The sequence below is a fragment of the Arvicanthis niloticus genome, chromosome 6, assembly GCF_011762505.2.
Source record: "Arvicanthis niloticus isolate mArvNil1 chromosome 6, mArvNil1.pat.X, whole genome shotgun sequence".
NCBI classification, from domain to species: domain Eukaryota; kingdom Metazoa; phylum Chordata; class Mammalia; order Rodentia; family Muridae; genus Arvicanthis; species Arvicanthis niloticus.
Window position 1 is genome coordinate 61,403,927 of NC_047663.1, and position 12,809 is coordinate 61,416,735.

The window sequence follows — 12,809 nt, forward strand, 5'->3', positions numbered from 1 at the left end:
AGAATGGGGGGAGCAAGACACTTGTCCCGAGGTAGCAGGGTAGGAGCCTCGTTCTAAGGGACAGTGCCCCAGTCCCTCTGTCCAATAGTGCTCTGGGACTTGTAGTTCTCCGCTTCCTGAGACTTAGAAGTACGCCCCCACGAGGCAGTGTCCGAAAACTACATTTCCCAGAAGGCCAGAAGACGTTAGGGACACCAGGAAAACCTCCCGGCCGGCCGTGTTTCCCTAAATGCCAAGGGGCCCGCTCTCCGACCATGCGGCGGGGTCAGGTCCCCACGTGGCACCTCCTGAGGGGGCTCGCGTGATGGAAGAAAATACGAGTCCGGCAACTACACTTATAAGCAGCTCTGTGGCGGGGTACGACTGCTGTGGAGGCCTCGGCAATATCGACCTTAGGAAGGTACAGCTCGGCTTTACAGAGAGGGGAGGGTTGAGGCGGGAGCTAACAGGCGCTGCCTTCAACGCTTGATGGGCGGGACTACCCTGTTCCCAAGCAACGATGGGCTGGGCGGAGCCTGAAGGAAAGTTGGCGCACGCGCGATTGGTGGTAGTAGTGGTGGCGGGGTTTGGGGGGGGGAGGGGGTGAGCCAGTTGTGTCATCTCAGTTTGTCATAGCTTGGGTGATGTAACCTGTGTCTGTGATTGTGTAGGGCTGGGAAATTTTGACTGTCAGTCTCTGGGAAAGTGTGAGTTTGGGATTTTTTGCTTGTGAGTTCCTGGAGTTGTGTAGTCAAAGTTGCGTTGATGTTCAGAATGTGAGTGCGGTTGAAAGTAGGCAGCTAACTACCTTTGAATGCCTGCTGTGTGGATGTGTGGCAGGACCCCTCGTGCCACTTTAGGACCTGGTTCGATCCCCACTGACTACCACAAACTCACTGCCATCTCCCCAGGCTACTGATCCTATCTGATTCTCTTCTGCGTGTTCCCTCCCTTGTACCAGCCATACTTCACAGAGCCTAAGGTCTCTGCCAGAAGCAGCCTGGAATAAGTGAATGCACTCCAGTGTGCACATACTCATTCATTCTCAGATATGGTCAATATCACAAAGAGACTGCTGAGGTCCAGTTTTTGGAACAGACAAGGGCTGGCCACTGCTGAGCTTTTGTTCATGCAAAGGAGACTACAGGCATAGAAGTAGGTCTTGAATGGAGTGGAAACTGTTTTGTAGAGTAGCAGGTGAAGAGAAGCAGCCTTGCATTCGAAGGAGGGGATGGAAAGGTAAGCAGTGAGTGATAAGGAATTGGGGTGAGAATTCCTGGTGGAGGGACAGCAGGCACACAGGAAGAAACAGGAGACAGTTACCCACTGGTGTTAAGAGCACGAAGGACAGTTAAGGTGGAAGGATGGGCAGTGGATGTTGGAGAGTTTTCTCCTTTAGCATATTTGTTATTGAAACATATCCTCCATCCAGTTAGATGAATGGCAAGTCCTAAGTTCATCTCCAGAGTTTGCATAAGGCAAATCCCCCCCCCCCCCCAATACTCTCATACTACCCCCTTTATTTCCTGGGCATGTGAGGCAAGTGTTACACCAGCTTCTGCTCTTCTGAATCATGCTCTCTAACCCAGTGTGTCATCTAAGAGAAGAATACTGCCTGAAGTGCTGGGGAACCTTGAACTTGGGAATGGGGAAGATGCTTGGAGATAAGCTACACTGCAGGGGGCATTTGTAGCACTGCCCAAGGGTTCCTGGCTTACCCCAGGGTGATGGAAACAAGACCTGTGTTATAGGTCTAGAGACAAGAGCCAAGTCTTCCTGGCTGGAAGGCTTCAGCCTTCCTGTCCTCCTCCCACTCTGTTCAGTGGGTTCCCCTGTCCTGCATGTGCCGGTCTCATTCAGCTGGAGAGCCAGGGCTGTTTCAGGAGATAGGTCAGGATGACCTTTGTTGAACAGCACTGTGCGTTTTCTATCACAGCTTGGTCACAAGCACAGTTGAGCTTCTTGTTTCCAAGTGATCTCTCTCTCTCTCTCTCTCTCTCTCTCTCTCTCTCTCTCTCATTTTCTCTCAGATTTATTTATGTACTTGATGAATACGGATGGATGTTTGTCTGTATGTACATTTGCATACCAGAAGAGAACATTGGATCCCATGGGACCACAGTTACAGATGGTTGCTGGGAACTGAACTCAGGACCTCTGGAAGAACAGCCAGTGCTCTTAACCATTGAGCTATCCCTCCGGCCCCTCCAAGAGATTTTGCTTAATAAAATAAAATGAAAGCAATAATATCACTGTCTTAGTTACTTTTATTATTGCTGGGATAAGACATGTGACCCAATCACTTTATAGAAGAGTTTATTGGGGGCTTGCAGTTTCTGAGGGTTAGAATCTATGACGATGGTGGAGTATGTGGCAGCAGGCAGGAATGACTCTGGAGCAGTAGCTGAGTTCTTACTTCTTGATCCACAAGTGGGAGGCAGAGAGAATTAACTAGGAATAGGTTGGGCTTTTGAAGCCTCAAAGCTTGATCCTAGTGACACATCCCTCTAACAAGGCTATACCTCCTAATCCTTCACAAACTGTTACACAAACTGGAATAAACATTCAGCCATGCTTGAGAATGGCTGTGGGGCTGTTCTCATTCAAGCTACTTCAGTCATTACACACATTAAGGTTCTGTTATGCAGGAGAGCTTCCCCTGTCAAAATCTCAGTAAAATGTGTTAGTCCCTGGCCTAAGAGAACTTTAAGGTTTTTCTTCACCCGTGGACACCTGAGCTGAGGTTCTCAATGCTGTCTAATGGAAGAGTTGTGTGTCCCATATATAATTTAGAGTTTTGTGCTGGGATCGGGGGCAACGGGACTCAGAGATAGAGAGAACACTTGCCTAATGTGTTCAAGGCCCTGATTCTGATTCCCATCATCTCTGCAAACAAAAGCAATGTATTTTTTAGTATCCACATTATTTAAAGGAACATATGAAAGAGGGGCTGAGTAGATGGCCTGTTCAGTAGAGTGTTTGCTGTGCACAGCTGAGGACCCGAGTTCAGATCCTCAGCATCCACATAAAGGTGTAGTCTAGGTCTAGTCACAGCACCTGCAATCCCAGTGCTGGAGAGGTGGACACAGAGAGGCCAAGCCCCAGCACTGACCAGCCAGTGTGCAGCATGTGTATCTGGAACCCTGTGGATGGGAAGGTGGAGATTCGAGGACTTCTGGGGCTCTCTGGCTAGCCAGTGTAGCCAAGTTGGCGAGCTCCAGATTCAGTGAGAGAGCCTGTCTTTCCACTGAAGGGAAAGCATAGAGGAAGTCATTTAAAGTCAGCCAATGGCTTCCACATGCACCACCCTAAACACACAGAACAAAAATGATTTTCCCAAAATACAGTTTCCCTTCATATCTGAAGTTTCCTTATCTGCATATTACTTTATCTGGATTGAAAAAAAAATTGTGTGCACACGTGAACAGATTTTTCTTCATGATACCATTCCCTGAACATATAGCAGTAACTGTCTATACAGCGTCTCTGTTGTGTTGGGATATGATTTAGAGCATGTGAGGATGCAGAGATTCTAGGCAGACATTGTGCCGTTTAACATGAAGAGCTTCCGTTTCCTAGAGTGTCAGGTCTGCAGGGGGTGCTGGAAGCAGTCCTGAGTGAACACTGAGGGATGTCTGTATTTGATTATTAACTGTATTTAAGGATATTTCACCATGTGAAATATCATCAATTCCTGTTGCTGGTGGCTGTTGTACTGTACTGAACAGCTCAGCTGTTGAGAACAGGTCCTTAGCCAGATACCTGCTAGCCCCCTTGGCTATTACAGCAGTCTTGTTTTTGTGTTTAGTTTAAAAAACTTACTGGTTGGGGCAAGAAGTTGGCCTGTCTAATATCATAGACTGAGATCCTTCTATTCTTCTGCCTGGCAGTTATATGAAGTAAACTGAGAAGGGTCTGTCCACATGTGGGAGCTCTTCTGAGCCACTTAGGGTATCTGTAATAGCTATTCCTGGTTGTCTATCTGGAATTAACTATAAACCAGAATTGGAAGGCTCACCTGTGATCCAGATCTTGAGGCTGGCAGATACAAGTTTCTGACCTGGATCTTGGCATGGAGATCTTGAGGCATAGTGGCTATGAATCCCAGGAGACTAAGGCAAGGAGATCTCTGAGTTCAAGGTCAGCCTGGGACAAAACAAGTTCCAGATCCAGGCATGGTGGTACATATCTTTTATCTGGCCACACCTTCTGCTGGATAACTACATAAGGACATTGGAAGAAGGAAGATTCTCTCTTCTTCGCTTGCATTTACTTGCCAGCACATGTGTTGGAATCTATTTTTCCAGAAGACCAGCTGAAACAACTAGCCTCTTGGGACTGAGCAACTACTACTAGAATTTTGGACTTCCAATTCGCAGCTGACCATTGTTGAGAAGTTAGACTACAGACTGAAGTCATCATAATAAATTCCCTCAATATAGAAGGATATTCCATACGTTTTGTGACTCTAGAGAAAACTGACAAATAGACAAACAAAAAAAGGTCCACTTTGTGTTATCTATATACTCACTGGAGCATGGTCAAACTCTCTTAGTGGCCTGCCCCTAAAATAGAACTAAGTTCTTTCTTTCCGACACCTCCACCAGAAGGCATCATTGTGGGCAGCTACTGGTCTTCAGCATCTTGCTCACACTTTTTAGGTGTTCTCTTCAGTGGCTTCCAGTCTAGGCTGTTAATTTTGGTGGGGGTTGGGAAAGTAGGAATTGTCACAGAAGCCTTGCATGTCCCTCCCTCTCAGCTGTGCATTGGCAGTCATCAACACCATAACAAAAGTAGCCTCCTTACTCTTCATAGTTGGCAGGAGTATGGGTCATGGGCCTCCATGGTTTCTGTCACCAGTACAAACCAGGAACACGACCCCCTGCTGTAGTATGACTATGGATCCAGAGAAGGCCCTCACAGGCCACTCAGATCAGCATGGCCCCTGGTGGCAATGAGGCTTATGGATATCAACATGGCTTCAGGCTGCAGCCACAGACATCTGTGTGGCCCTTGGTGTTAATGTGCCACAGACAGTATCCCAAGCTTCTTTCTTTCTTTCTTTCTTTCTTTCTTTCTTTCTTTTAAAGACAGGACTCTACTACCTAGCCCCGGAACTTGGTTATGTAGACCAGGCTTGCCTCACAGAGATCTCACCGAGATCCTCCTGTCTCTGCCTCCTGACTGCTGGAATTAAAGGAGCATACCACCATACTCATACTGGGATTAAATTATTTTTCAAACTGAGCATGGTGGTGCATACTTCTAATTACAGTACTTCAGAGGCTGAGGCAGGAAAATTTTTGGGTTTTAGGACAGCCTGAGCTACGTAATGAGACCCTCTCCAAAAACCAAACTAAGCCAAACCAAGATCCCTTTCAGTTTTATATTTAAACAAATATCAGGCCATAATTTTAGATGGCTTACTTTTTGATGTTTTTGAGCACATATGTTTTGTCTTTAGATTTCGTTTTGTTTTTCCCATTAAAACAGACCAGGATGGGAACTTTCTTTGGTGCTCTTTGTAATGTTGGGTAAGTTTTAACATCTCTGTAAAGTATCAGATACAGTCCTGCTTCTATTGACCTGATGTGTGGCTACTAACACAGTGAATTGTGTTGATGCTTTGAGCTCCAGGGATGATCTGACTGGTTTGGCATGTTATCCAATTTTTTTTTTTTTTTTTTTTTTTTAAAGATTTATTTATTTTATCTATGTGAGTACATTGTAGCTATCTATAAACACACCAGAAGAGGGCATCCGGATCCCATTACAGATGGTTGTGAGCCACCATGTGTTTGCTGGGAATTGAACTCAGGACCTTTGGAAGTGCTCTTAACCACTGAGCCATCTCTCCAGCCTCTGGCATGTTATCCTTTGGAAAAAAAAATTTGCTGGATTAGTTTGGAGATTTTTACTACTGTGCTGATGAGAAATGTAGCTTTTATTTTCCTATGATATCTTCATCTAGTTTTAATATTAAGGTATTGCTGGTCTCATAGAGCAGATGGGAAACAGTCCCTCCTCTTGCATATTCTGGAAGTGACCCTGTGGAACTGGTATTATTTCCTTAGGTCTTTGGTAGACTTCATCCAGTAAAACCATTTGACCTGGAAATCTTTCTTTTGAGCTTTTAAACTATGAGATCACTTTTTTCCCCCCAAAGGCACACTACACTATTGTTCTTGAATGAATTTTGGCACCTTGTATCTTTCTCAAGGAAAGGTGCATTTCATATTCATTGTTGAATCTATGGGCATAAAGTAGTTTCTAATGTTTTCTTCCTATCATTTTAAGGCGTAGGAATAATCCTTTTATTGCTGCTATTGGTAACTGCCCTACCCCATCTCTATCTTCTTCTGGGAAGGCAGGGTTTATTTTGGCTCCTGGTTCCAAGGGATGCCAGCCCATCATGGTGGGAGGCTGGCAGGCTGGCACAGGACCTCCAGGCTGCTCCTTTCTCAGGTTGAAGGCAGGCAGGAGCCGTTAACTTCTGCCTTCTCTCCTTCCTTCCTTTGCTTCCATTCAGTTTGGCTTTCTTTTCTCTTTTCTTCTTCTTTTTTTTTTTTTTTTTTTTTTTTTTTTTAGATCTGTCTTCAGATCTTCAGATGCACCAGAAGAGGTCATCTGATCCCATTACAGATGGTTGTGAGCCACAACCCACCATGTGGTTGTTGGGAATTGAACTCAGGACCTCTTGAAGAGAAGTCAGTGCTCTTAACCCCTGAGCCATCTCTCCAGTCCATAGTTTGGTTTTCTTAAGGGCAGTATTTTCATCCCTGATGTGAGACTTCCATGTTGTTATAAACTGTTTCTTTCTATGTTCAGCCTTGGCTGCACTGTGTGGTTTCTGATACATTGTATTTTCACTTTGATGCACAAAGTGGTTTAAAACTTTCTTTGAGATTTCCTGCCGGGCGGTGGTGCCACACACCTTTAATCCCAGCACTTGGGAGGCAGAGGCAGGCGGATTTCTGAGTTCAAGGCCAGCCTGATCTACAGAGTGAGTTCCAGGACAGCCAAGGCTATACAGAGAAACCCTGTCTCAAAAAACCAAAAAAAAAAAAAAAAAAAAAAAAAAAAAAAAAAAAAAAAAAAAAAGAAAAAAAGAAAAAAAGAAAAAGAAAAAAAGAAATTTCCAGTTTGTATCTTGTCTGATTTTTTTTTGTTACTGTTTTCCCATTTAATTCTATTCTGGTTTTTAATAAGTGTGTGTGTGTGTGTGTGTGTGTGTGTGTGTGTGTGTGTATGTATGTATGTATGTATGTTTGTGTCAGAGGACAACTTTGGAGGTATTGAATTCTGAGTGTCAGGCTTAGCTGGCAAGCTCTTTTATCCATGAACTTTTACCAGCCCTTTTTAATTCTTTAAAATGTTTATTTTTTTTATTCTTTGAAAGTTTCATACATTTATATAATGTATTTTCATCTATCCATTACTTTCTCTCTCCAACTCACTCTAGCCTTCCATCCCATCTTCCCCCTCCACTTAATGTCTTCTTATATTGTTATTAATTACACCTTGAGTCCAGTTAATGCTGTCTGTATGCACATGGGTGTATGGCCTTCCACTGGGGTATGGACAACCTACCAGTAGCTATGAGCATCATCAGCTGACAATAGATCTTCAGCTAGGGATGATGCTTCAGGTAACTTTAATTTTTTCAATGCCTACTTTTAATGAAGGTTCTTAAATTCTTTAACCTTCCTTCTAACCCATAACCCACCCGAGGTAGTTGAAAAGAAAGGATATGGGCTGTGGGAGTGGGGAGGGGAAGTGGACGTGTTTAGAAATGACTCTTTGGAGCAACTCCATTCTGTGTTGTCAGGAAATCAGCAGTTCAGTTTACAGGTCAGCAGCAGCAGCTCAGTCTACTCCCAAACACTTCACAGATACACCAGCAGTCCAGTTCGGTAGTATTGGGGTAGCAGCATCAGAGGCACAACCTAGCAGGAACAGCTAGGCCTCAGCCGAGTCAACAGGAGGGATTTGGATCACCAGGAGTGCCAGGAGTTCTCAGCTGTGTGTCTCTTAGAAGTGAAGATCAGCAGATGAGAGACCCACAAGCATTGCACAGCTAGCTCTCCCAGCAGGCTAAACTCTGTCATTGTTCCTTCAGTCCTATTTATACCACCTCTAAACATCATGTGTCCTCCACGGGTCTTGTCTCAGCATGTGAGTCTGTCTCGGCTGACATCACTCTGTCAATGGGTCCAAGTCTGCAGACGAGGCAAGAAGCTGCAGCACACCGCTAGAAGTTTTGTTTTTGTTTTTTTGGTTTTGTTTGTTTGTTTGTTTGTTTTGTGCATTTCTCTCTATGGAGTCTGGACAAATAGAGTTTAACTACTCAATGTAAGATGGACCAGCATGTTGTTATCAAAGAATCCTTCATTTGTCCTTTCACAAGCTTGCTTTAGCAGAACATCCTTTCGCCTGTGTTTACTTCAGCGAAACGTTCCTTCGAGTGTCTGCTTTAGCAAAATACCATCCAACACAACTGACTTTCCAAAGAACCCTTATGTTTCCACGTCAGCTTCATATGCCCCTCCCTCATGCACACTGGGATGTTTTTTCCTGCTCCCCCTACCACTGTTCCCTGTCTTCTACCTCTAAGCTGGTGTGATGTGGCTGGGTCAATCTGTAATAAAGCACTATGCTGGGAGGGTGCAGAACCAGGTCTGCCACTCCTGAGGGACTGAGTAGAGGTGGTCTAGGAGGTGGGGTCAGGTTCTAGCCATGTACCCCTCTGGGAAGACTTTGTGGTGCCATAAGGGAGCCAGCCTGCCACTTGGCACCAACCTGTCAGGACCTGCCAAATAGAGTCAGTCAAGGAACCATCCACCTATCTGAAAAGGGAAGAGGGAAGGAACGGCTGCACTGTCCCTCTCCTTGTTACTGGGGATGAACCTAGGATCTTCAAACGTGCGAGATGAGTGCTGTATCACTCACTGAGCCATGCCTGACAGCTTGAAACTTGTATTTATTTTTTTTACTGAATGTTGCTGGGTCAGTGTCTTTTGGTTCTTGCTTTAGGACATATGCCTGCCAAGAGGGTGAGAGGTGACACATCTGTATTTCTTAGTTAGGGTATAGTAGAACAAAGAGTCCAGGTGGCTTGACACTAGGGCAACCTTCTGTATCCTGATACACCTTTACACCCGTATTTCACATCTGCTCTTCACTCTGTCTGTGGGTAGTCTTGGGTGGCCATTCTTGTTAACCCACTTCTGTAAAGGAACCTGGCCTCAGCTTGGTCCTGGTGGTTACTGTGAGCTCACCGGGTCCTTCCTCGGATCCAGGCGTGTCACAGTGTATGAAATGGGGAAGAAGGGATGGCGCCTCCTCCTCTTGGGAGTGTAGATCTAGGCAAAGAGTACCTGTTTCTCTCTTTCAGGCCACAGGGCTCTTGTGGGATTGCACAGCGGATGTTCCTGGATCTGCTGGCAATTCCCGGACACTGGAGCAGCTGGGAAGAGGGGGAAGGGTATGCAGCAGCAGAGGGCCACTCTGTGGGATGAAGAAGCCTGTCCCTGTTCTGAGACAGCCCTACTCTGTCCCTTTTATCCTTTGATGTGTATGGTACACGTCACAGAGTGGCCCATTACTTTCAGGTGATCAATGCAACTCTGACTGTCCTGGGCGCTTGCTGTTTGTTTGGATGTCACAATGTGGCTTGCACCCTGGGTGCTGTTGACCCCCTGCAAATCATTCCCTAACTACAGGACATTGCTCTGAAGTGTGTCCAGGTGCCCAGTGCAGTAGAACTGCTATGTGCCTCCTTCCTTCCAGCGTGTGGGGGTTCTGCAGCTGAGTTCATCACCGGGGACAGGTGACCTGAGCTGTCCCTGGAGCCCAGCTCCCATCTCCATATGGTAGGTTGATTCTCTCTTTAGCCTCTACTAGGCCTCTCACCTCAAGGGAGAACTTAGGAGTCAGGCCTCCTAAGGCAGGTTGAGACTGGAGGGGCCCCTCTCCTTCCCTGAGGTGGCTCGCATGGAGCATCTGACACTGGCTGGGAGGCAGGACTTAGGGGAGAAAGCCATGGCTTCTCTGTTCATGTCAGAAGGATTTGGGGTTAATTTTGGCTAATCCAGTTTTGAGTGGGCTTTGGGAGGGGTGCCCCATGTCTCAGGTGTGGAGAGCTGGGAGCATGTTCCTCTGCTTCTAATTTCTGCCTTGCATCAGTCACTCTCTCCTCTGAAGCAGCTCCTTCTCCAGGCAACAGTAACCCTCAAGGTGACCTGGCTTCCAGATGAACTCTCCCCCCCTGCTGAGACAGGCTGACCAGGGCACTGGGACCTGGTTGTGTGGTCATGTTCTGGATTGGATCACTTTGGCTTTAATTGAGAGACAGCTGGATGGCAGTTTTTGCAGGTTCAGCCATGTTAACTAGCTGATCTTCGAGTGTCTCAATTTTCTTCTTTTGTCTTAGCTCTCACAAAGCAGGAAAGGAACGTGTGATTCACCGCCTACTTTACCTGTCTCATACTGGGGATCCAGGATCCAGAAACTGTCTTTTATTCTTGTCTACTGTGGGTGCTGGGCCCTCCCCTGGTGGCTGAAGTCCACATCTTGTAGGGTTTCCTGCCTAGGGTCCAGAAGGGCTATGCTGGTCCTGGCCGTCACAGCCTGGGCTTCACAGGTTTCTCCAAGCTCCTGGTTGTCTCATCTTTGGTGGGGTCAATGATAAGTCCTCTTTCAGACCTCAGTTCCTTGACCTCAGTGATGGGCCCTAGAAATGCTCTCAGGCCTGCTCAGTTTTTGGTTTTTAACATCTTATACTAGGACAGGCTCCCTTTATGGTGCTCAGCACTGGGAGAAGGACATTGATTTGAATTCTTGACAATCCTTTAAAGACTGAGAATATTTTTCTTTCTGGAGGTCATGGAGAAAGAGGAGAGGGTTCCCACTGCAAAGGCAAAATGGTTTCTCCTTCACCTTCCTTCCCTAATATGGTGAGCTTACTTTTTAAAAATGACATTGTTCTCTATTTTATTTGCATATGTATGGGTGTGCATTCACATCCAATACACTTAGGGTCTATAGGACCTGTAGGCCTAGAGTGTCCTCCTGTGGGAGCTGCAGGGAGGCCAGCTAGAGGAGGACACAGGTAAGGGAGTAGACTGCAAGGGAAAGTGGGTGGTGGGTTCAGGCCAGGCTAGAGCCTCAGGACTGCTGGTCCTCCTGCCTGTGTCCTCCCTGCACTCCTTCACCCCTAATGTGCATACCTCAGAGCAAACAGGCCCCACCTGAGGACTCGAAGCTGCTTTGGGAAGTCCCTCCCCTCCCGCTGGCTTGGCATTTCACCTCTAGCAACTCTTGTAAAGCATTGCTTCATCTTTCAGCCCTGCAGACATATATATTTATGAAGCAAAGTGCCTGGGTAGCTGGTGATTCCAGGTCTTGTGGTCTTACGAGAAGCCATGCCTCTATGTCCAGAGGGGCCTGTTAGTCATGTTGACTGTCCAGTTGTCCAGCAGCTTGCAAAACTCCCTCCAGGGGCTGCTTTGGCAATTTCTTGTCTCTTTCCAAAGCCGGACTGGAGGAGGCCACACAGTGGCTCAGCCACTGAGCCCCTTGGAGATGGCCATTAGCCTTCAAATTGTATTGATGATGAAAGAAGGGGTTCTATTCACTTAGCAAATATTTATTTTCTGCCAGCGTTGGCAGTCAGAAATGGAGACACAAAGATTAATGAAAACATGGTCCTTAGCCTGAGGAGCAGCTGCAAGACAGGGATGATGATCAGATAATCATGTAGGCTGAACTCCAGGAATACCATAGAGTGCCTTGGTCAGAAGTAGGGGATTTTCCCATTTGGGTCTTGAGGGATGTGCAGCAGTTTGCTCAGTGTATAGAGGAATAGATGGTATTCCCAGCATGCACAGAACCTTTGTGAAGAGATAGGTAGCAGGTGAGGTCGTCCACTCTGTGGGGAGATATGGGGCCCACCTGCTGGTGTGCTATGCTGAGTGAGCCAAATGCAGGTGAGGAGGCATGAGTGAGGGTGGCAGCAGGGAGGAGCTGCCATCTAGGAGGGCTCAGAAGGGAAGCGGAAGACAGGAGCTCATGAAGGTCTTTACAGTGCCCCGGGGGAGCCTTGGTGAGGGTAGGAAATGGATGGAGTGGTTATGTAAGGAATCTCAGAACTGACTAGACTGAATGAGACAAGGGTGTGGCGGGAGGCTGTGGTGGAGGGCTTGGGATGTGTACAGACTTCCTGCTGGATAAAGGTATGTGGTCCAGCTGACAGAAGTAAGATCAGCATGCACTGGGAGTGTCAGGCCAAGTCAGGACTGTTGTGCCTAGGCCGGCTTCCTCTCTTCTTTTTTCTGCAGCCCCCGCCCACCCCCAGCACAGGGCCTTGTGATCAGGGATGCTTAATACCTGTCGTCAAAGGGAAGAAAGACTGGCTCTCTTGGGCTCAGATTCGAGAAGCTTTAGGGCTATACACAGCTCCAGTCCCCTCCTTTTCCTGTAAGGCACATGGTCTGTTTTGAGGGTCGATCCGGGGCTTCCTCTTGTACCGGTGTTGTGTGCCCTAGGAACACATGACCTTACTTCCCACAACCCAAAGTTGTGCTGAGGCCCTCATCTCATCCAGGGATTCCTGAGACTTTGTTCAGGGGCGCAGGCTTGCCTGTTGTATTCCCTGAGTGTTCTTGAGCTGTCAGCAGCTTGGGATGAGGCTGTGCCCTCAGGCTCATTCTCCCTGCAGGTTCCTGAGCAGGTTCTCTGTCATTCATTTATCAACACCCTGGTGAACTCACCGAGGTTCTTCACGTCCCCGCTCCCACACTAGTGCACCCCTATTGGCTTGTTTTCTGCTG

The 12,809-nt window shown here is 46.9% G+C and overlaps 1 protein-coding gene across 4 annotated transcripts in view; it reads left to right on the forward strand.

Moving 5' to 3' along the window:
- The first annotated feature begins 230 nt into the window (after positions 1-230).
- Pemt (phosphatidylethanolamine N-methyltransferase) overlaps positions 231-12,809 on the forward strand; it is a 73,201-nt gene continuing 60,622 nt past the window's right edge. For 2 of the 4 annotated variants that reach the window (XM_034506316.2, XM_076936725.1), the window contains exon 1: positions 231-400. In XM_034506316.2, coding sequence (XP_034362207.2) covers positions 305-400 — 96 coding nt within the window. In that variant the 5' untranslated portion in view covers positions 231-304. Of the gene's footprint in view, positions 401-9,684; positions 9,852-12,809 lie in introns of those variants that run through there. The other 2 variants (XM_034506315.2, XM_034506317.2) reach the window with 2 other exon arrangements.